The 22,633-nt window shown below is 40.6% G+C and overlaps 1 protein-coding gene across 1 annotated transcript in view; it reads right to left on the bottom strand.

Annotated features, from left to right (window-relative positions):
• Positions 1–12,643: 12,643 nt before the first annotated feature.
• IL12RB1 (interleukin 12 receptor subunit beta 1) overlaps positions 12,644–22,633 on the bottom strand; it is a 28,406-nt gene continuing 18,416 nt past the window's right edge. The window contains exons 5-13 of the mRNA XM_029282975.1: positions 22,029–22,142; positions 21,766–21,848; positions 20,984–21,209; positions 20,320–20,478; positions 16,252–16,407; positions 15,922–16,084; positions 15,759–15,860; positions 14,412–14,496; positions 12,644–13,081 (exon numbers count right to left, since the gene is read on the bottom strand). Coding sequence (XP_029138808.1) covers positions 12,644–13,081; positions 14,412–14,496; positions 15,759–15,860; positions 15,922–16,084; positions 16,252–16,407; positions 20,320–20,478; positions 20,984–21,209; positions 21,766–21,848; positions 22,029–22,142 — 1,526 coding nt within the window. The remainder of the gene's footprint in view (positions 13,082–14,411; positions 14,497–15,758; positions 15,861–15,921; positions 16,085–16,251; positions 16,408–20,319; positions 20,479–20,983; positions 21,210–21,765; positions 21,849–22,028; positions 22,143–22,633) is intronic.

Genomic DNA, 22,633 nt, shown 5'->3' with positions numbered 1-22,633 from the left:
GATGAGTACCGAGGTACCACTGTAAATGTTTCATTACCTAAACTCGGTAACATCAACAGTGCTAGTAACTTGCACTGATAATGTTATCTAGTTTGGGTAATGAAACATCTGCAAGAAAACAGCCAAGCTCAGAGAGTACCAAGGACCTCTCATTCCAACCCTGAGCTACAAATATTCTCCTTTATGGAATCAACTCTTTGACCTTATGAGCCTATTTTGATGACTGGCACAAATGATGACAGAGAGATTCGGGGAAAGTTCCCATGTTGTCCCTGATCTCATTTTAGTGAAATGAGTCTCCATGTTTAAGAAGAAAAAGGAACTTTCTGTCTTCCTTTCTCTCTTGTTCTTCCTTCTTTTCAAGATGCCCTTTAAGATATTTCTATCCTTATGTATGTATTAAGGAATCTATAAGAATCTAGTAGCACTTTTTTTTAACTTACAACCATTCATTTAGCAACCAAAGTTAGTGATGGTGCTGAAAAAAGTTAGGACTGGTCATCACACTTACGACCATCACAGCATTCCTCACGTGATCAAATTCAGGCACTTGGCAACCAGCATGTAGTTATGATGGTTGCAGCATCCTAGGGTCACGTGATCATTATTTGTGACCTTCCCAGGTAGTTTCTGATAAAAAAAGTCAGTGGGGGAAAGCTGGATTCATGCAACAACTTCATGATTCACTGACCGACCACAGGAAAAAGGTAATAACATTGGGTATCGTTCACAACTGCCTCACTTAGCAATGGAAATTCTGGTCCCAATTGTGATCATAAGTCAAGGACAACTTCTATAAGCTTTATTAAAAAGCATAAGCTTTCATCAGATGCAGAGAATGTCTTATGTACAATTTCAGTTGCAACTAATGAACCTTTTCCTTCAAATATCACAAACGTCCTTTTAGCGTCCATTAACAGCTGGGTGAAGACCGTGCTCTGCATTCAAAATCTATGTCATCCATCCACCCACCACAAGTATGCACATGCACATACATACTTTGTCTGTGTGTGTGTGTGTAATGGTATATTGTGCTATTCAGTATTACAGGTAGTTCTTGACTCACAACAGCTTGTTTAGTGACTGTTCAAAGTTATAACAGCACTGGAAAAAAGTGACTAGTTATGGCCATTTTCACACTTACGACCGTTGCAACATCTCTAGGGTCACAGGATCAAAATTTGGACGAAAACTCATATTTATGACGATTGCAGTGTCCTGTGGTCACATGATCACCATTTGCGACCTTCTGACAAGCAAAATAAAGTCAGATACATTTAAAAACTGTTACTGACTTAACAACCGCAATGATTCACTTAACAACTGTGGCAAGAAAGACTCATTGAACAACTGTCTGTTGCTTAGCAATAGAAATTTTGGGCTCAGTGGCCGTCATAAGTTGAGGATTACCTATATCACAGGGGGTCCCACTGAATTCAGATCTCTAATATATACATTGTGCAGGCTTAACCAAATTGCATATTTAACAGAACTGGAGACACTGCCTGAGTTGGTGTAATCTAGGTTCCCTCCCTCTCACCATACCAGGTTGCTTCCATAAGTATGATTCAGACATGATAGTAGAAAACCTGTGCTGCCCATCTCCAGGCGGAAAGTTTGAATGGTGCACCATCGCTGAGGCAATATGTGGGTCATAGCTGTTGGAGAAAACTTGAATTACTAGTCATTAAAAATAAGGAACTTAATACCTTATTAGATTTCTAAGGCTGCAAATAAAAAAAAATCAAGATGGTGCACAAACATTGAAAGCATAAGAACCAATGCAGTCATCAAATCACAAGATAGACCTATGGTGGCGAACCTATGGCACGCGTGCCACAGGTGGCACTCAGAGCCCTCTCTGTGGGCACGCGTGCCATCGCCCCAGGTTTAGGCCTTCAGCTGGGTTTTATAAAACCTTTTCGCTTTAGGGCCCTGCCACCGTGTGCAAAAAAAAAAAAGGTTCAATCAATCAATCAGTTTCAACTTCTCGCGGGGGAAAAAAAGATTTCGCAAATTTGGTATTGATTGATTGAACTTTTTAGTCCCACCCAGTCTGCCGTTATCACCGCAGCCACGCCCACCCAATTGGCCACACCCACCCAATGGGCCACACCCAGCTGGTACCCGATGATACATAAGTGGGTTTTCGGTTGCAGTTTGGGCACTCGGTCTCTAAAAGGTTTGCCATCACTGAGATAGACAAACTTTACGCAAAGCTGGAATGTTGCAAATGGCTCTTAAACCTTGAATAGGGCAGCGTTTCTCCACCTTGGCAACTTTAAGATGTTACCGTTGGCTGGGGAATTCTGGGATCTGAAGTCCCCACATCTTAAAGTTGCCATGGTTGAGAAATACTAGAATAAGGGATGAATCTCTCTACACAACACTGTCCCCCCTCAATCTATCCCAATAAAACAGTGACAAAATGTACACATACAGTACAAATTAGCTCCACTGTAACTTCAATAGCATTCTACAAATATATACTATACATTAGTTTGCAAAAGGAACCAATTGGAAAACCAGACTTTGTTAAATCCTTAACCTTGTTTCAATATAAAACAGGCTTTAACTAATTAAGAACATTAGTTCCAGTTAACTTTGCTAGCAGGGAATTTTTCATAATGCAGTCTCAATCCATCTGAGGATTGGGGAAGGCTGGTATAATTTTAGTCAAAAACTACAGCAAAGTCTTTTAATTGTATAAATTTTAAAGGCCAAATCCCAGGAAATGCCACGCCCTATAAAAACAGAGATAATGATGATGTTGTGATAATGATGATTTAATTACCAGTAGATGGCACCACCTAGCTGACCTTGGCTAAGCTGGGAGACTACAGTAACCAGACTACAGTAAATATCTGGGAAGCCAAAGGCTATAAAATGGATAGATTTTAGGCTAGATATAGATATATGCACACTACACACACACACACACACACACACACACACACACACACGAAAAAGACAATGGTACTGTAAATCACTTCCATATTGTTTAAGAAAACTGTTTCATTATCTCCATGTAAGTCCCCAGTAGTCAAGCTTGAGTTAAAAATAATTTTACTTTCTAATGTTTAAAATGAACTTTTTTTAAAAATCAGAGATGACAAATAGCAACATTGTAAGGGCCATAATACCCTTGAGTGTCACACTGATAAACCTTGTTGCATGGTATCTTGGAAGTCTAGTATTAAAAAGATAAACTATACAGGTAGTCCTTGACTCACAGCAGTTTGTTTAGTGATTGTTCAAAGTTACAACGGCACTGAAAAAAGTGACTTATGATCATTTTTCAGACTTATGACCATTGCAGCATCCCCATGGTCAACTGATCAAATTTCAGGTGCTTGGCAACTGGGTCACATTTATGACGGTTGCAGTGTCCCAGGATCACATGATCACCTTTTGTGACCATCCGACAAGCAAAGTCAATGGGGAAGCCAGAGTTACTTAACAAAGGTGTTACTAACTTAACAATTACAGTGTTTCACTTAACAAATGTAGCAAAAAAAAGTCAAAAATATTCACTTAACATCTGTTTCGCTTAGCAACAGAAATGTTGGGCTCAATTGTAGTTGAAAGTTGAGGATTACTTGTAAACATTTTAAGCGATTGAAACAAAAACATGAGGATAACCAAAGGACATCCAGGTACATTCCTTAGAAGATTGCTTAATGTGGAAAGGAGTTTGTAACTCTAGGAGGCTTGAGATGCATTATATTAGCATGACACACAAGAGACTATAGTCTTATCCAACCCAGCCATCCCTTTCTGAGGCAAGTGCTGCATTGCGTACCGTTGGCCTTCGGGTTCCTGGACAGTGTATGCACGCTTCTGCTCACTCACTGCCTGGCGGTACCGAGGGTCACCAAAGACTATCGATACCATATTCTGCAATAGGAAAATGCGTGAGGTGACTGCAAATAATGTCTTTCCATCTTCTATTGTGGTGCCATTAGCGGAAGTTGCTTTTAAAATGGTAGGCACAATTGTGTGGAATTAATCCCACCAATGGCTGTGATGTGGGTGGCATTTCTCATCTCAGAAACAGTCTACACCATGTTTCCCTAAAAATATTCAGTTAGTCACTGTCAGAAGAGGAATGCTCAATTAGATGGTCCACCGGGGCCCAATTGGATGGTCCACTAGATAGTCACCAAGATTTTCCTAATGTTGGGATGAATCTGCCAGTAGCTATTAGCCATGTTAGCTGACTCGTATCTCCATGGGTAGAAATGGTCTACCTATGAATAACAGCATCTTGAATTTTGTGTACCAGTTGTGGAGGTTTTCAAATACCTATAGTATTAGTACCTATAACATATAATAGCTATATAGTATAGCCAATGGATTAAATTGATGTGCTTGACTGTCAGGAAAAAATATCTTTGGTGGGACTATCCTTATTCTGTTGCTGTTGCTGCTGCTGCTAAAGTAGCTACTGAACCATCCTTTCCTGCGAGAAATTCCTGAGTTTTTTCCTGCTGTAGGCCAGGAAAGCTGAAATATTAAATTTGTCCTTTCGATGCATCTCCTCAACTGACAAATATAACTGTTATGACCAAGAGTCAGTGATAGTCTTGTTTTTTTAATGAATGTACAGTATGTATGTTCCTTCTTAAAATAGTGGTAGCGATTGATCACAATAAATTCCAAACTTTAATTTATGCTGAGTAATCAAGTGCTTTTTGCTGCAGATGTTGTTATTCATTCATTTATTATTAAATTTGTATGCCACCTACCTCACTACCCAAGTAACTCAATGTACTGAGAAAGGGAGAAAACCATGCCCCTATCCACAATGTCTGCCCCATGCATGCTTTTCCAGCTCTCTATCCTGTCCCCATCATTTCTAAGTTAAAAAGCCCCTCCAAATTTTAATCTTTCCTGATAACAGAGTGTCGCAGTCATTTCTCATCTGTCACTGAGGTCTAAGCATTTCTCCATCTTTCTTAAATTAATTCTGGGTTCTATGAGGTTGTGGGATCAAAACATTTCCTCCATCTTTGCTTAGGAACAGTTAATCCAGAACATTGTCAGCTCCTGTTGATTTCCTACCAGAACTTAGGTGAAAAATTTTGTCATTATTTTTTTGATATTAAAAATGCAATCTCATCCAATTCTGATTTGTACAGGCCAGCTTGTTTATTTATATTTCTCAGGATCTGTTAATCCTTTCCCCTCTACTACATAATGAAACCATCTTTGCCTCATGTTTTTGTTGGCTGGGTTCCCTGTTTGATTATTCGTGCAGCAGATTTGTCTAATTAGCTATATTTTCGTCCTCCTTCTGATGTGAGAATGAATACTTTGTACATCCCCTCTCTTAGCTAAGCCTAAATTGGTAGCTAGGAAACACAGGTCAGAGGCCAAGTGACCTGAGACACACTTACTTCATTGCAGCTCTTGATTGGAGGTGCCCATTCACCTGTGAACTGTGATTGGTAAGAAGTGTTGAAATAGTTATGGCCATCACCTCTCAGGGCAACATCACCTCCTGCCAAAGATCAGAAAATCCATCATGGTGAATCAATCAGAATAGCTATCTAACCAGGCTTTTATTCCACTCCCCCTTTGCCAGATCAGAAAGATATAGGCAACAGATCCATGTATGAATGTTTGTGTGTGAGAGATATAAATTATACTTCAGCAAGTAAAGTCTTCTTCAAATGTTGTTGAGTCACCTACCATATGCTAAAATTCATCCAGCCATTCAACCATCCAACCGTACAACCAACCCAACAGCAATAGCTTCACAAACTGTCTGGAAGAGGGAAGCTTCTGCCAGTTTTAACAGAGATTGAACTCTAGCACTGTTTTTGCACATCATTGCTCCATTGAGCTTAATATTATTTATTTTGCTGGGCAGCAGCAATACCATGCTCTTCCAAACTTGGCCGAGAATATTTCAATTGCCGAAGCTAACCGATGAACCTGAAATCACCTGCATTCCACAGAGATGCTACAGCTCAGAGGTTGAACTTTGCCTGCCCATTTTACCTTCCACCAAAAGTTGAAAGCACTCTGCATATGATCAGTGGCACTTGGCTGATAGTCCTGGTCAAAAAATTCAGTTTAGGCTCACTGCAGAGATGCGGAGATACTCTTAATTATTTAGAAAATTAAAAGCAACGCCCAAAGACTGTCCAGGTGCAATTCTAGGATATGTCTTCATGGACATAAACTGCCTTTATGAGCCACTGTTTAGAAGTTTTGAACTTGCTATAGGTTTGGCAAACACACCCAGGTGTTGGCTTGGAGCCTTGACTGCAGGTGACACCCCTTTGTAGGGTGGGTAGGACTGCTGGTAGAGGGACTCCGGCAGGGGTTCCTTTTCTTTGTCCCCACTGGGAAAACTGTCATCCCACTTGTCTACACGGTTGGGAGTCATATGCGGGAGGTTAGGAGGATAAGAATAGCTTTCTCGGGTGATAGAAGTGAGGATGCTGTGGCGGGGATCTGCATGCATTTGGAAGTTGGATGCAGGTGGATTGATAGCAGGTTTTGGCTCCAAAGGCCAGGTTGGATATGACAGGTATGTTTCTGAGCGAGTGTCCCAGGAATCGCCCATTTCTTGGTTCAGGACATCAGCGCATTTTGGAGGCAGAATGGGTTGTCGCTGGTAGGAGCCCCACCTAGGAGGATACTCTATACGATAAGGGGAGACTACTGTGCTACCCTGAGGCCTCTGGTCAAAGCCCAGCTTGAAATGGGAAGCCCTCAGGAAGGATTCGGTGGCCAGAGGAGCTTGGATTTTTCGGAAGGAAGAGGAGGGCATTGTGCAACCTGCGGTTAGGTAGCAACTAGGAGAAGATTAGCCACGTGCAGAGGAGGGAAGATAGAACTAGAAGCCAAAAATCTCTATATTTGGCAAAGAGGCACAGATCTAGAATGCCTATCACGTCTGGATTTTTGCTTAGGTAAGTAAAAGCTGTACATATCCCTTCAAAAAAGGGATGTGTAGAAGAAAAATAGCCTTCTTCCAGAAATGTGTGCAGTTTAAAGGGCAATAAAGAACCACAAATTCAATATTTGCAATCTTTCATATGCCGTTTGAGTCAATCAAACATGCCTTTGTTTTCTGATGAGTTCTGACATTCCAGAATGGAATACGGCTTTATGAATTATGGCATCACAGAAGAGAGAGCTCATCCCAACTTAGTGAAGTTTCTCGTGATAGGTTACCCCCTCTAGAGTCAAATGGTCACCAGAGGGCTCTCTCGGACAGCCCATGAACCACCCTTCAGTTACATTTCCTTTCCAGGATGGGCGTTCAGGACTGCCAGGCCCCTAAGAATAAAATAAACAACACCACAACTCATGATTCAGACAAACAAAGACCTTGTGTGGGACTGGAGAAGAGATGGAGCCTATGATGCAGGTCCCAAGCTGTGCTGGGTTAGAGGAAGGCCTGATGGGAGCTACCACTCTCCTGTAACCAGACTTTTTGTGAGACCCAGCATCCGCTCTGATTTTTGCTTTGCCAAATCAACAAGAACCCTTATGACCCTATTTTGGAAATAAACCTGTTTTATTGTTGCAATCGGCTCTCCTATTTCATCTGCTACAGATTAGGTTTGGGGTCACAATGCAGCTTGTCACTAATATTGTAACCCATATTTCAGTCAAGATGGACATTCCATTGCCTACAGCAGTGTTTCTCAACCGTGGCAACTTTATGATGTCTGGAGTTCAGCTCCCAGAATTCCCATGACTGGCTGGGGAATTCTGGGAGTTGAAGTCCACAAATTATAAAGTTGCCAATGTTGAGAAACACTGGCCTACACAAAGTCTAGCATGGTAGTGGTGTGTGGATGTGGGTGTGAGAGAGAGGGAGGGAGGGAGAGAAAAGGGGAGTAAACATTTGCCAAAATTAATGTTTTATCGGTTACCTGGTCATTTCTCAGTGAATTACAGGCTATGTTCTCCCCAAGTTGCTTCCAGATGTTTACACCTGTTAAATGCTTATTTATTTCTTCCCTGTACAATTTCTGAGAATCAGCTTTGGTGAAACATCTATGTACAGGTAGTCCTTGATTTACAACCATCCATTTAGTGACTACTTGAAATTACAACAGCACTGAAAAAAGTGACTTATGAAGAGGAAACCATTTTTCATACTTGTTGCAACATCTCCATGGTCACATGATCAAAATTGGATGCTTGGCAACTGGTTCATACTTACGGTATGATGGTTGCAAAGTCCCAGAGCCACATGATCTTCTGACAAACAAAGTCAATAGGAAAGCCAGTTTCACTTAACAACCATGTTACTAAATTAACAACAGCTGTGATTCACTTAATAACTGTGGCATGAAAGGTTGTAAAATGGGGCACAACTCAGTTAACAACTGTCTCGCTTAGCAACAAAATTTTGGGCTCAGTTGTGGTTTTAAATTAAGGACTATCTGTAGGAGGTGGGGATTTGGTTTTTAAAACTCAATTGACAGATTAGAAATGAGCTGGAAGTTACTGTATACATTCAAAACAATTATATCATTTGCTGAGTTTACAAGCTCTACAATACTGTAGTTTAGGGGTGGGTTTTTTTAAAGCTTAGAACTGTTGTGAAAGTTTAGTTTTATCATCTTCAGCTCCCCAGAAAAATTGCAACAAGATGTTTTGGGATTACAGTTTTCAGAATTCCCCGAATGCTGCAACCAACAACTATTCTAACTAAAGAATTCTGGGAGCTGAACCCGTACAGAGGGCATCTAGTGTAGAAACACTGATTTATGACTTAATTCTTCTTGCAAAGTCAGCCAATTGTTATTTATTCAATAAAGTAATGTTACACAAGTTATTGCTGTGAGCACAACCTTGGTGTTGAATTTATGATTGATATTGGGGTTTTTTTTTATACCAAAGTAGTCAAAAACCTATATCAGATAACACCAATCTGGACACAGGGATCACTATTCATTTGCCAAAGACCCTCAAGAACTATCTTTTGTAGCCTCCAGAAGGCTAATAATAAGAGGGTGTATTCTACAGAATATTCCACAGAATATTCTTTATTCTGATATAAAGAAGATAATTAATTCTGAAGATCCAACATCTTTAATAGAAACAAAAAAGATTCTGAGTGCAGCATGTTTTGTTAAATTAAATACTCTTTCTTGAGAATGGACAAAGTCATAAAAGGAAAAAAAAGTAGGAAATTAAAATACTGAATTCAGCAGTACAAGAAGGAGGGGCCTCTACTGAAAGAATATAATTTTATAACACCCAAAGACTGAATTTTCTGAAGATATAACCCTTATATATATATTTCTCCTCCTCATTTTTCATATAATCTTATCTAAAATGATCTTCAATATTAAAAAATAAATTGATGCTTAGAAATGCACTCGAGCATTGACATCCATTAAAAAAGATTAACAGAGTATCAGTGATTCATGGACCCAGTAAAAAGACATCTTGTAATAACAAAATCTATCACAGGTAGTTCTCGACTTACAACAATTTGTTTAATGACCATTCAAAGTTACAACAACACTGAAAAAAGTGACCATTTTTCACACTTACGACTGTTGTAGCATCCCCAAGGTCATGTGATCAAAATTCAGACACTTGGCAATTGAGGCAATTGAATATTTATGATGGTTGCAGTGTCCCAGGGTCACGTCATCCCCTTTTGTAACCTTCTGACAAGCAAATTTGATGGGGAAGCCAGATTCACTTAACAACAGTTTGACTAATTTAACAACTATGGTGATTCACTTAATAACTGTGGCAAGAAAAGTCGTAAAATGGGGTAAACTCACTTAACAAATGTTTCACTTAGCAACAGAAACTTTGGGCTCAATTGTGGTCATAAGTCGAGAAGTACCTGTATTAACTGCTGCTGATGAATCTGCTAATATCTGCTGTAAACTTTTATAATGAAAAAATGTAAACCTCTTATGATATACAGTACATGTGTGCTGTTCCAGTTTTTAATACTGTTTACCTTTTGTGGCTCCTAAAACTATACTTTAAAACAATCTCAAACACTGTAAATATCAAAAAGTATAATTTGTTCTGCTTTCCACACTCCAAGGGATTTAGTATACTTTGTCAGGGAAACAATTCTGAATAAAGCTGGATTTTATGCTTTCAGAACTGAGGGAAAGAACCATTGCTGCTGTTGGAAGAATCCTAGCCATATCCTGAAATTAGCTTGGAGGCTAAATTAAACATGTAATAGAAAGGCCAACTCTATCATTAAGCTGACTGAAGTGGTAATTTTGGGCAGCAGACTAGAAAGATCAATGGATTGGGACTATTATTTTGGAAGTAACTTCTTAAGTAGCCATTTTACGGCCCACCTTCTTTATATGAACTCAGAGCTAAAACATATAAGGAATGGTTGCTGGAATTGGGTATGTCTAGTTTAATGAAGAGAAGGATGAGGGGGGACATGATAGCAGTGTTCCAGTATCTCAGGGGCTGCCACAAAGAAGAGGGAGTCAAGCTATTCTCCAAAGCGCCTGAAGGCAGGACAAGAAGCAACGGATGGAAACTAATCAAGGAGAGAAGCATCCTAGAACTTTCCTCTTTGAAGGACTGTCAATCTTGTTAATTGGTCACCTTGTTGGACGGAGGTCTTCGACACTTACGAGGTTGTGACCTTCAAAAATTCTTCTCTGACCTGTCGGTAAACAGACTTTACCATATCCCAAAGGACGGACTCGTCCCCCAACCTGATCTACTGGAGGTTCCAGGGAAGGTTGAAATAATATATTATTATACAATATGCCATCCTCCACTTGATCCTCTCAAAAAGACCATAAGATAGACAATTGAGAGAGAATTCTATGGCAAGATATTGATTTGACCATGTATTCTCCCAACTAAAGCCCATCACACCAGCTTACCATGTTGTTTATCTTCTGAGTCAGCCTTCCATAAGCATTATTTTAAGAGGATTCGTGATGATGCCTATAGGGCTATCAGCCATCTGGAGGATGACTAACAGTGCAGTTGCCATTAGGAAAGTGGACCAGAAGGAGCATCAGAAAGTACCCAAATCTCCTCCTGCATCACATGGAAGGACTTCTTGGCTTACCTCGGTTAAATATCTGTAGACCACTCCAGCATTCAAAATCGGACCTTATAACTTAAGCCTTAGTTATCCATTTTCCCTTCCTTTACTTCTTCGCTGCCAAAGAGTTTGGGAGATTTGACAAACTTGCCTTACAGTATTTTGTGTCCTTGAGTTGACCTAAGAAAGGTATTGCTACTACATCCACTTTAGCTCCTTAAAGACTGTTTGACCAAGAATAGTAACCTTGCATAGAAAATTTAAAAGCTCTGTTAGTCAAGGAGCAGATAAATGGACATATATGGCAATGCTGTAATCCTTACATTTAAATGTATGTTGAGATATTTAAATTTAGTAGCTGGGACAGTGGGGTTGTACAATAAGTCAGAACACACAGTTATAACTGATTGGTCGGAGAGAGCTGGCTCCTACACGAGATAATCTAAGCCAGTGTTTCTCAACCTTGACAATTTTAAGGGGTGTGGACTTCAACTCCCAGAATTCCACAGCCAGCATTGCTGGCTGTGGAATTCTGGGAGTTGAAGTCCACACGCCTTAAAATTGTCAAGGTTGAGAAACACTGATCTAAGCTGTGATTGGTTGCTGTGGGTGCAAAGGGGGAGTTTCCTTGTTTCCCGCCTTTTTTCCTGTGTGCTCTGTAATTTACCCCATGATGTTCCTGTTGATTTACCTGATGATCTCCTGTTTGCCTATCTAGTTTGCTGTATAGATAGATGTAAAATATATTTATCTACATAAAACTACAAGTTCATGTCAATGTGTCTGACTCCATTTGGACACCAGCTGTGCAATTCCCTGACAATGTAGGCATGAAACTGCATTAAGTGCAGAGCTTGGAAGAGGGACCAGTGAAGATCAGTGGAAGGCTGGGACCTTCTGCATGTTATAGGTTCATGATGTTTCTTCACTAGCAGTTTCTACAGAAATAATTCTGTAGAGTTTAAAAGGCTAGGAATGTGTGATTTTTTAAAAAAAAACAAACAAACTGAGGACAGCACTCAATTTTCAAGTCATGTGTGAAGGATTGCATTTGAGAAATTTCCTGGGACAAAGAAAGGAGTAGGACCAGACCAAAACAAACTTAAATTCAGTCAAACGAAATTGAAATTCAGGTCATTGAACACAATTAATGGGTTACTCCACTTTTATCATATAAAATGTACAATTCAGTAGGAACTTTAAAATGAACTCCACAGGATGCATCATTTGAGGGAGGGGGACTCAAGTTATGCCCCTTTCATAGATAGTTTTTCCCAGCCTTGTGGCCCAGAATGCTAGAAAAAGAACCCAATGTTAGATACTGAATCAAGTGAGGTTTATCCGTTGAAGCTATCTCTACCACATGATGTATGTATTCCATTATTACCAGCTTTCCAACTAGCAATAACTGTTCAAGATCTCAGGTAAAGAAAACTATGTGGCACTACTTCAATACAATCCAACAAATATTATCTTCTTGAAAAGTATGCTTTGCCTCCTGGCTATGGTGTCTTTCCTCAGAGAGTGGTTGTAGAAGCTGTCTGCCATTTCCTTTTTTCGATTTGCTGTCTGCAAGATAGTAAGATGTTTTCTAGAAGCTCAAAAACAGATCTAGGTTGAAGCACCATTATTGCATGGAATGTCAAAGCCTTCACCTACATTCTTAATCACCACCAGTTTATCAAACAGTTTGAAGGAGAGTGAAATTTGGGACATACACATGTCATTTTGGTCTCCAGCTTCAGTATTATTCAGGAAGAGATGGGGACCATCACCAGTGCTTTCTTCATGAGAAACATCTACAAAATCTTCAGATTCTTCCACAGGACTCAAAAATCTTTGCCCCTTATATTCAGAAAGTAGGATTTCATCAGAGACTACCTCATCCTCTTTGGGAGAATGTTCCTCTTCTTTTCCTTTGACAAATCCCAAGAAGTCCATTGTTGTATCAGTAACTGACTCCTCTTTGTCAGATGAAGGTTCTACAACCAATAGTTCCATGGGGCTGTTGGATTCCTTTGGTTCCATAAAACTCAATTTTACCTGGGCCTGAAAAACATTAATAAAATGATTGTTTGGTGTTAGATTCATCTCAAACTATTTTTGTTTAATCATACTTTATTGAATCAATGACAGTTAGGAGAGTCTGCACCCTGGGATAAGACAAATGATTTACAAGCTACAGTAGATATGATTACACAAATCAATGTGCCAAAAAGGAATACTTCATTAAACATAATGTGGGAGACTAGGCACTACAGATTTCTATTAAGCTGCTTTAAGATGAATGGTGGTCAGGTCTTAAGGAACTGTTGTTGTTGTTTTTTACCAAATTAGGGTGTTTTCCCATCTTATCCAGTATTGTGTGCTCTGAGAGGCAATTCTGCTCTAATTTGGCCATCTGGAAATGCTAACAGAGGTTAAGTCGTCTTTCTAACTTAATTGGAAGGAAACCTGCACTGCTATATATTAGGGCTGGCTGAGGAATTCTGGGAATTGAAGTCCACACATCTTCAGGTTGCAAGGCTGAAAAACACTGATCTACAGAGTACAAGAGCAGAGCACAAATCTAGGCCAAAGAGATACTCTTCTAGGGCAAAAGATCCTCAAAAAAAGATTTATCCTACAGACCCAAAGTGCTCTAATGTCAACCACTTGATAGCTGTGTTTCCTGTATATTCAAAGAAGTGTCCTTCTCCCATTTTACAGGTAATCCTCAACTTATGATCATAATTGAGCCCAAAATTTATGTTGTGAAGTGAGAAATTTGTTAAGTGAGTTTTACCCCATTTTATGACTTTTCTTTTGTTAAGTGAGTCACTACAGTTGTTAAATTAGTAATGGTTGTTAAGTGAATCTGGCTTCTCCATTGACTTTGCTTGTCAGAAGATCGCAAAAGGGTATCACATGACCCTGGGACACTGCAATTGTTATAAATATGAACCACTTGTCAAGCATCCAAGTGTAAATCACATGACCATGGGGATGCTGCAATGGTCACAAGTGTGAAAAATGGTCATAAGTCCCTTTTTTCAGTGCCATTGTAACTTTGAACGGTCACTAAATGAACTGTTGTAAGTCGAGGACTATCTGTATACTGTTCTGTGAGCTGCTGAAGTACCTTTTTTTAGCTTCATCTGCTACTGCTATCTCCTACTGATAAAACATGCAGTGATCCTCATCCAATAAATGAAGAACTCACAATAACATGATGTAGAACACGGGTGTCAAACTTGCCACGTCATGTGATGTGTCGCGATGTATCGCGACTTTTTTCGCATTGCTGGAGCTGAGGTGGGTGTGGCCTCCGCATGATGCAACCGCCCATGGGCCAGCAATTTGACACTCATGATGTAGAAAATCTTCACTTGAAGCTCACCTGGTCTACTTCTGCTATGGTGTGGAACTTCACAGCTTCTGTATTAGCAGGATCTGGCAATGCTGAGCACAATACATTTTTCATTCTGGAACAGATGTTAGAACAATGGTTTGGGAAGCAGAACTGGGAGTGGGGAAGTTGCTTAGCTCTTGGAAGGTCAGGAAAGGCTCAAGATACAGATGTGGTTCATTTGCATATCTCCAGTTTTAAAAAGTTTATGCATTTGCAAATCAGATTAAGCCAGGACTTACAACCAGGTCCTATAGAACTCTTCTACATACTGTAGGAACATAATAGATTCACTTATAATGCTAAATCATCATGTCCAATTAAAAGCAGACAATAATATGTCTTGGCATCATGTGCAAACTAGGTCATTGATCTTTAGTACATCTGATCGCCCTGAAAGATTGGCTGGTAGCATGATCTCCCATATTACAGATATGGAATGCTATTGGTGCTGCAAGACAATGCCTTTGCTAGAATTTCTATCAGAGCTGGGATAACAAGTAACAATTCCCCAGCTTGTGTTCTCAGCTGCTTTACTGCATCAACTTGCTGAAGCCACATAGTGGATGATTAATTAGCTGACTTTGGAATCAACTGTCCAGGGAGATAACAGTTGTTCACGGCAGCTGCTTAGGAGTTAATTTTATGTTTCCTAACCACAATTTTTAAGGTAATTTCAACATAAAATGTTGCCTTATACCAACCAGTTTACGTAGCCCATGCCATCTAATTCAGTTTACAAATTAATATTCATCAAGGAAAATCGAGTTTATTAAATCTGGAGTCTCTTTCTTGTACAATAGGTGCTGGAATACGATGCAAAGAGCATTGCGAATGTCATAAAAAGTGTTACACACCTCGACCACTATTGAGCTCAAAATGTTTGTTGCGAAGTGAGAGAATTGTTAAGTGAGTTTTGTCCCAATTTATGATTTTTTTTGTCACAGTTGTTAAGTGAATCACTGCAGTTGTTAAACTAGTAACACAGTTGTTAAGTGAATCTGGCTTCCCCACTGACTTTGCTTGTCAGAGAGTTGCAAAAGGTGATCAAGTGACACCCCCCCCAGGACACAGCAACCATCATAAATACAGTATGAGTCAGTTGCCAAGTGTTCGAATTTTGATCACGTGACCATGGGGATGCTGCAATGGTCATAAGTGTGAAAAATGGTCATAAGTCATTTTTTTCTGTACCATTGTAACTTTGAATGGTCACTAAATGAACTATAGTAAATCCAGGATTCTCTCCCTTCATCATCGTTATTTGGCCAGGTGTTAAAGCAGGCACTTCTCTGCTGCCCTTGAAATAGTTATTGCACATGGCTTCATCATAGTTACCTTTTTTTGACAAGGTAGAAGATGGTGGTGACAACAAGGATGACTCCAAAAATCCCTATAAATAGAAAGCTAAGCACCAGTGGCAGCTGCTTGAGATCTAGAAAGGAAGAAAAGCCACAAGAAGCTATTGCTACTGTTGGAATTTCAGAAGGAGAATTCAAAAGGAAGAGAAGCTATTATACCTGGAGCTTTGGTAAGAAATCTATAAAAAGCTTTGCAGTTGTCTTTGTTGTTTGCCGTAGAGACCCAGATGCCAACAAGATAGACAGTGTCAGGCTCTAAGTCCTGGATCGTATACCATGTTTGTGACACGTTGACGTCATAATCTGAACAAGAACAAGACAATAATCAGAGCCCTTTGGTTGGCATTTTCCACAACAGCATCACAGCAGCAACCAAATCCTTGGCCCAAATTCCAGTGGGTAACCTTGCCAGGATTTTGTCTTCCAAATTGTATGAACCCAAGACACAAAGGTCAGAACCCCATACTCACATATGATGTTACTGTATTGCTCCTTTTGACAACATATGACATATTTCTTCAGTACACCTGGGCAATCAAAGAGGGCTCTGGGAGGCTTCCACTGGATGACAGCAGAATTTGCTGTTTGGTTGGTCACATTTACATGGGTGGCATCTTCAAGAGAAGCTGCAGATCAAAGAGGACAGTTATCAGATTATTGGCTCTTGAGGATCTATACATTCCGTAGATTTCTTCCATCTTTGGGATGATGGTCAGGTTCTCCCATCACTTCCTTGAGAAGATGAATATGGAGTTAAGATAAGTTGCAGTCAATTGTTGACCAGGAACCAAAGATGGGCAATTTAGGCCAAGGTTTTGAAATGTTCTCAGGCTGCATTAAATGTTGACTTTAAAAAATAAATAAATCTCAGAGCCCCTGGTTGAAGCTCTGGTGACAAACAATTTGCTATGTTCAAGTGAACATTATATGTGTGTGTTTGCCTGTCAAGTTCTTGCACAACACTAGACTTCTGCAGAATACTGTTTGAAAAACCCTAGTTCAGGGGTAGGCAACCTTGGCTCTTTTATGACTCATGGACTTCAACTCCCAGAATTCCTGAGCCAGCACAGTCATAAAAGAGCCAAGGTTGCCTACCCCTGCCCTAGTTTATTCCTGAAAGGTTGAAATACTGATCATTGGCTCTCATAGAAGCTATCATTCTTCCTTCTTTCACATGACCTGCTAACCACAGGTCTGAGATGCTCTGTTTTTGAGGCATGAGATGCAGCCTCTGTCTCCTCCTCAGAAGCAGCCTAAATTGGCACTTGGCTGGAAAACTTGAATCGTTGCTTCTGTCTCAAATTAATGTACTGAAAGTTTCCTGCTGCTTCTGCTCACTTGGGAGGGGATCTGTTGGGGTAGTTCTGGATGCTGCTAATTCTGGCCACTTGCTGCCAGCACTGCCATTCTCTTGCAATCCTTCCTGAACTGGAATATTTGGGAGCTGGGGTGAAACCAACAAAAGTTTTCCCTATTAGCTAAAGGGAAGAGAAGACTGCTAAACCTCTCTAGTCTTCTAGTCCAACCCCCTGCTCAAGGCACAAGCCTTATACCATCCCAGTCACATGGTTGTCCAGTCTATTTTTGAAAACCTCCAGTGATGGAGCACCCACAATCCCAGGAGGCAGGCTATTCCATTGAATAATTGTTCTCACTGTCAGGAAATTTCTCCTTACTTCTAGGTTAGATATCTGTTTGAGAAATTTCCACCCATTACTTCTTGCCCTGCCCTCTGATGCTTTGGAGAATAAGTCAAGAAGGGTGAAAGATAAGTTGGGATGGACTTCTCAATGTACCATAAAACTCCCTCCAGCATTACCTGCACCCTTCTCTCCACCTCACTGGTTTGTCACTTGTGCTGTTTGTAGATAAGCTCCACCAGTCTTTTAGAAGTCCAATAACCCATGTTCAGAAATCGTCTGAATGACAGGTTACGGTTGCAGGCCATCTCCATACCAATGATCTGTTGTTCCAGCAACTTGAAAGATGGCTAAAGGCTCCATCCCCAGATCCCGCCCCAGACTGTCCTGATCGGAAACTGTTAGAGATGTTTCCACCCATCCACCCACTAACTGGTTAGTGACATGGGGCAGGAGGGAAAAATAAGAGAATCATATTCTTCTGCCAAGTCAAGAACCATGTTATTCTGATCAATCAATCACTGAAGTAATGCACTTTAACTCTGTTCTGAGAAAGAGCTGATGGGTGACAAAGTGTTACAGATTTTAAACATTTGAAGTTGTGGTGATAGTGTCAGCTTAAAAGGAAACATACTTCATTAAGCAGTTTATTTAATAAGGACTAGGTGGTTTCACTCATGGGTTGGGGATGAGATGAAGACAGTGTTGTGGGGCCAAGGGGAAGACTGGGTTTAGCAAGATAAGATTGTGCGATGATAAATTGCAAGTTGAGTCGAGTCTAAGAACTTCAAAGTGCTTGAGGCAGAAATGTTAAGGTTGTCAAATTAAAAGTGCAACTATTCTATCCTTATCTACCTGAGGTTTTTTTTGATAAGTACAAAGATAGAAGAAATAAAGCCGAGGTTCATCAAAAGACAATATCAACTGGCCTACCGGCAAACATTTTTTGGATGTTTATGAAGTATCCATTTTTAACTATTGATGAGTCTGACTGATGGGACAAGCAGAGGTGGCAAGTCACCACAACATACTCACCATTTCTATGAAAAAGGTACCTATATCCAAAAGTTTTCCAGTGCACTTTATCGTCATATCTGTACACTGCAAAGCGATAACACCTGTTGAACTCCATTTTCCCTGGAATTTAGAAGCAAAAATCACATATTTTATGATCATAACCTTAGGAGATACCTGCTGGATTAGACCAAAACTTTCTTTTACACAGCATCATATTTCTAACAGTAGAGCTAGATGTTTCTAGAGGTCCTGTGAATAAACATCCCAGATTGTTTTCCCTCCAACATCTGGTATCAAGCTAGACTGACTCCATAAATGACTATTTCAATTAGCTCTTGCTGATAATATCCATTTTACCATCCCATTAATTTCTCTAATTCTCTTTTGAAGTCAATGACCATCCCTACAGCTTCATCCTAGAGGTCTAAACAAATATATTGTGTAAACAAGTGCTTCATTACAGCTGTCTGAAGCCTCTTCACAGCTTCTTCGGAGGATCCTGAAGCCTACAGTCCATTCAGCTATGATATAAAGAACCCATGCATAGAGAAAAGAGCAGTGGTTCAAATTACTACCTTTTTCCTTCTTTAGCCTATATTGCACTAGTTGTGTATTTCCCACTCTTGTTTTCTTTTATGATTCCAAGATGGCACTATTGACAAAATATGACCCAGCTTGTGCTAATATGTCAACCCACTGCTGAGTCATCCTTGAGCCACTAGGAAAGAGTCGTGGTGGCACAGTGGTTAGAATGCAGTATTGCAGGCTGACTCTGCTTACACTGCCAGGAGTTCAATTCCTTAGATCAGTGGTTCTCAACCTTTTTAATGCCGTGACCCCAACCGGTCGTAAGTCGAGGACTAAACCGGTCGTAAGTCGAGGACTAAACCGGTCGTAAGTCAAGGACTAAACCGATCGTAAGTCGAGGACTACCCAACTGGTCGTAAGTCGAGTACTTTCCCTGCCCAGGAGCACCACGCATGCGTGGTTCCGCCCCCTGCACCAGCCGAGGCGTAGCTGGCAAGTGGCAGAGACGGAGCAGGCCGACCACCAGCTGGCCCAGCCCAAGCGAGATAAGGCACCCGCCGGAAAAGGGGGAAAAAATGGCAGACAAAAAAAATGGCAGACAAAAAAAATGGCGGACAGCCTTGCTTGGCGACCCCCGTGAAATGGTCGATCAACCCCAAATGGGGTCCCGACCCACAGGTTGAGAACCACTGCCTTAGATCCTGACCAGCTCAAGGTTGACTCAACCTTCCATCCTTCCGAAGTCAGTAAAATGAGGACCCAGATTGCTGAGGGCAATATGCTGACTCTGTAAACCGCTTAGAGAGGGCTGTAAAGCACTGTGAAGCAGTATATAAGTCTAAGCAGTATTGCTAGTTGACAGATGCACCATGCAAAATAGTCATTTTATTTGTTTCAATTAGTCTTTCTGCCCGTTTTATTGGTTTAAATTAATGGCAAAGTTATTTGCTAATCTCTTCCAGTGAAATACCACCTTTTTCAAACTCCTTCCTCACCCAAGTATAGCTCCAGCTAGAGATGCACTAGGGCAGGGCTCTTCAAACTTGCCCCTTTTATGACTTGTGGACTTCAACTCCCAGAATTCCTCAGCCAGCGTGGCTGGCTGAGGAATTCTGGGAGTTGAAGTCCACAAGTCATAAAAGGGCCAAGTTTGAAGAGCTCTGCACTAGGGCAAATCTGGTGGGGATAAAATTAGAAAGCAACACAGCTACAAAGAGTATCTGTAGGCCCCACTTTCTCTTGATACTGCTGCTTCCGCCAAGCAAGCTATGCACTTTGAGAGTTTCTCTGATGGAAAGAGTGATATTCTAGTGGAAGAACCTGGGTGGGCCTAGGAAGAGGTTTCAGTGTTACCTGTAACCAGGTAAGCGTTATTAGGATCCATGCAGTCTTCCTTAGGCAAGGTTTCTCCAAGAAGCTGAACTTCAAAGCAAAAGAAAGCCAAATCGTCGTCCACTTTCCACTTCAGAGTAAAATGCCTTCCGGACAGACTGACGTTCATAAAATTGGGACCTAGGACTGTAGAATCATAGTGTTAGAAATTAACATTAAGGCTATCTAGTGCTGGCTGGAGAATTCTGGGAATTGAAGTCTACACATTCTTAAAATTGTTAAGGTTAGGCAACATTACCCTAGTCAATGAATGAGCCTTGTGTATGTAGCATCTCTGACAGATGTGTGCCCTACTTTTTCTGAAATCTCATAAAAGAAGGGCCATGGGGCAACAATCTTCCAATGCGATACAAGATATTGGAGATATGTGTACAATATGCCACTGTTATTGCCATAGAATATGCTCAAACCTGAGCTTTTACCCATAATTCATTTTTATGGGTACCCAGATTCACTTTTTGTCTTCTGCCAATTTCATTCTAGGTGTCTCTCCTGATATTTAGTCTGATAGGTTTAGTCTGGCAAGATTCTGTCTCTATTGTGTAAGCAAATAAAGAACTGAACTTTGGCTGAATTATTCTATGTTGCTCTTGGGCTGGGTCTGACCGTTGCTTTGTATACCAACCTGCATTTTGTTCTGGTGGTAGCTTAAAGGGATAAGCTGGAGAATGTCCCACTTCGTTAAACGCCACCAGCGAAATGTTATATTCAGCTGCAGAAAGAGCAGTGTAGCACCGAGTTGCACCATGTACGGTAATGTTGTATTTTTCCAAGCCAAAAAGGCACTGCTTGCAGGCCAGCATGACAAAAGTGAGATTATAGCTCACTTTCCCTTGCTCCATAGGAGGTCTCTGCAAAAATACAAAAGAGAGGATAGAAAGCATTTCCCAAGCCACCAGCTTGTCTGGGGAAATACCTCTTGGGCATTCAGCTCTAAAAGATCTCCAGAGACCTTGGCATCAGGCCTTATGACCCACTTACCCTCTTCTTTTTCAGTTTCTTGAATTAAAGAAGGTTGTCTCCTTGTAAAATAAAATGACAGACTCTGGCTTTATTTACAAGAACACTCTGGGCTCTACAATGGCCCTATGGACACCTTTAGCAGGTGAAAATAATGGGTGACTATAATCTAGGAGTTTAATCACAAATGTGTATTTCTGCCCTCCAACTATCACCACCAGCTGAACGGTCAATTCAGCCCCGAACATATAACTTTCATAACCAAAGAGCTTGAATGTTTGCACTGCATGTTCTTCTTGTCTTCTGTCTGGTTAAGAAATAATATTTTTAATGTTTTAAATGCAGGCAATCCAAATGCAGGTTGGATTAGGAGTCTGAACCAAAGGATGTTTGAATGATCGATTCCAAGCAGATGCCCCAAAGGCTGAATGAAAGCATTCCTCTTACCGCCCACTGCAGAGTCACATTCCTCAGGCCTTCCTTTCCTAGGGACCCCACAGTATAATTTACTGAGGGACTTCTGAGGATTTCTGGAAGAAACAAAATACATCTTTTAGACTCTGGATACTTTGCTAATTGGTCCCCAACCCCCTTTATTTGAGTCTTGTCTTCTTCCTTCCACAGTCTTAGAAGAGGAAACAAAGCAGCCAGGGACAAGTTACAAGACAACACACAACATGTGCGCGCGCACACACACACACAAATCTCACCAGTGGGAACAAAGAAGACTTCGCTCCAGCTGCTCCAGTGACTGCTTGAGTGATCAGTTCGATACCGAACCTGCGCTTCATAAGAGATATTTTTCCCCAGATGACACGTGGCAACTAGACAAAGGCAAGGATATCTGGATCAGTCTTCGATTGTCTCCTGTTATGACCCAAGCGGTCAAGACAAGGCAGGCCTTTAGAGAGTCCTTTATTGCTCTCAATAAGTGTTGAACAAACAGCCCTCCACTGACTGGTAAGGTTCCACCCTACGCTACCGTGACAATAGCCCATATACTATCAGGAAAATCCACAATGCAAAGTCCAGGCATGAGACAAATGGCAGTCCTCAGGGCAAAGACACAAAGGTACATGGCAAAGGCAGTTCTTTTTTTTTTTTTTTTTTTTTTTAAAATTTTTTATTTATAATACAATTAAAACAAAAATGGACATACGTGGCATTCCAGAGTAAATATTCCTAACAATTTGTTTCTCGTGATACAAAAACTTAATACATCATCTTTAACCTCTATATACACCTCATTCTTCTACATAATACAATTATATATACAATTATATATACAATTATGTGTATGCTTCAATCCTATCGT

This window comes from Protobothrops mucrosquamatus, unplaced genomic scaffold (genome assembly GCF_001527695.2).
Source record: "Protobothrops mucrosquamatus isolate PMUCROS unplaced genomic scaffold, P.Mucros_1.0 scaffold6, whole genome shotgun sequence".
Taxonomy (NCBI): Eukaryota; Metazoa; Chordata; class Lepidosauria; order Squamata; family Viperidae; genus Protobothrops; species Protobothrops mucrosquamatus.
Note: the sequence above shows the minus strand (reverse complement) of the source record. Positions and strands in the feature narration are given on the sequence as shown.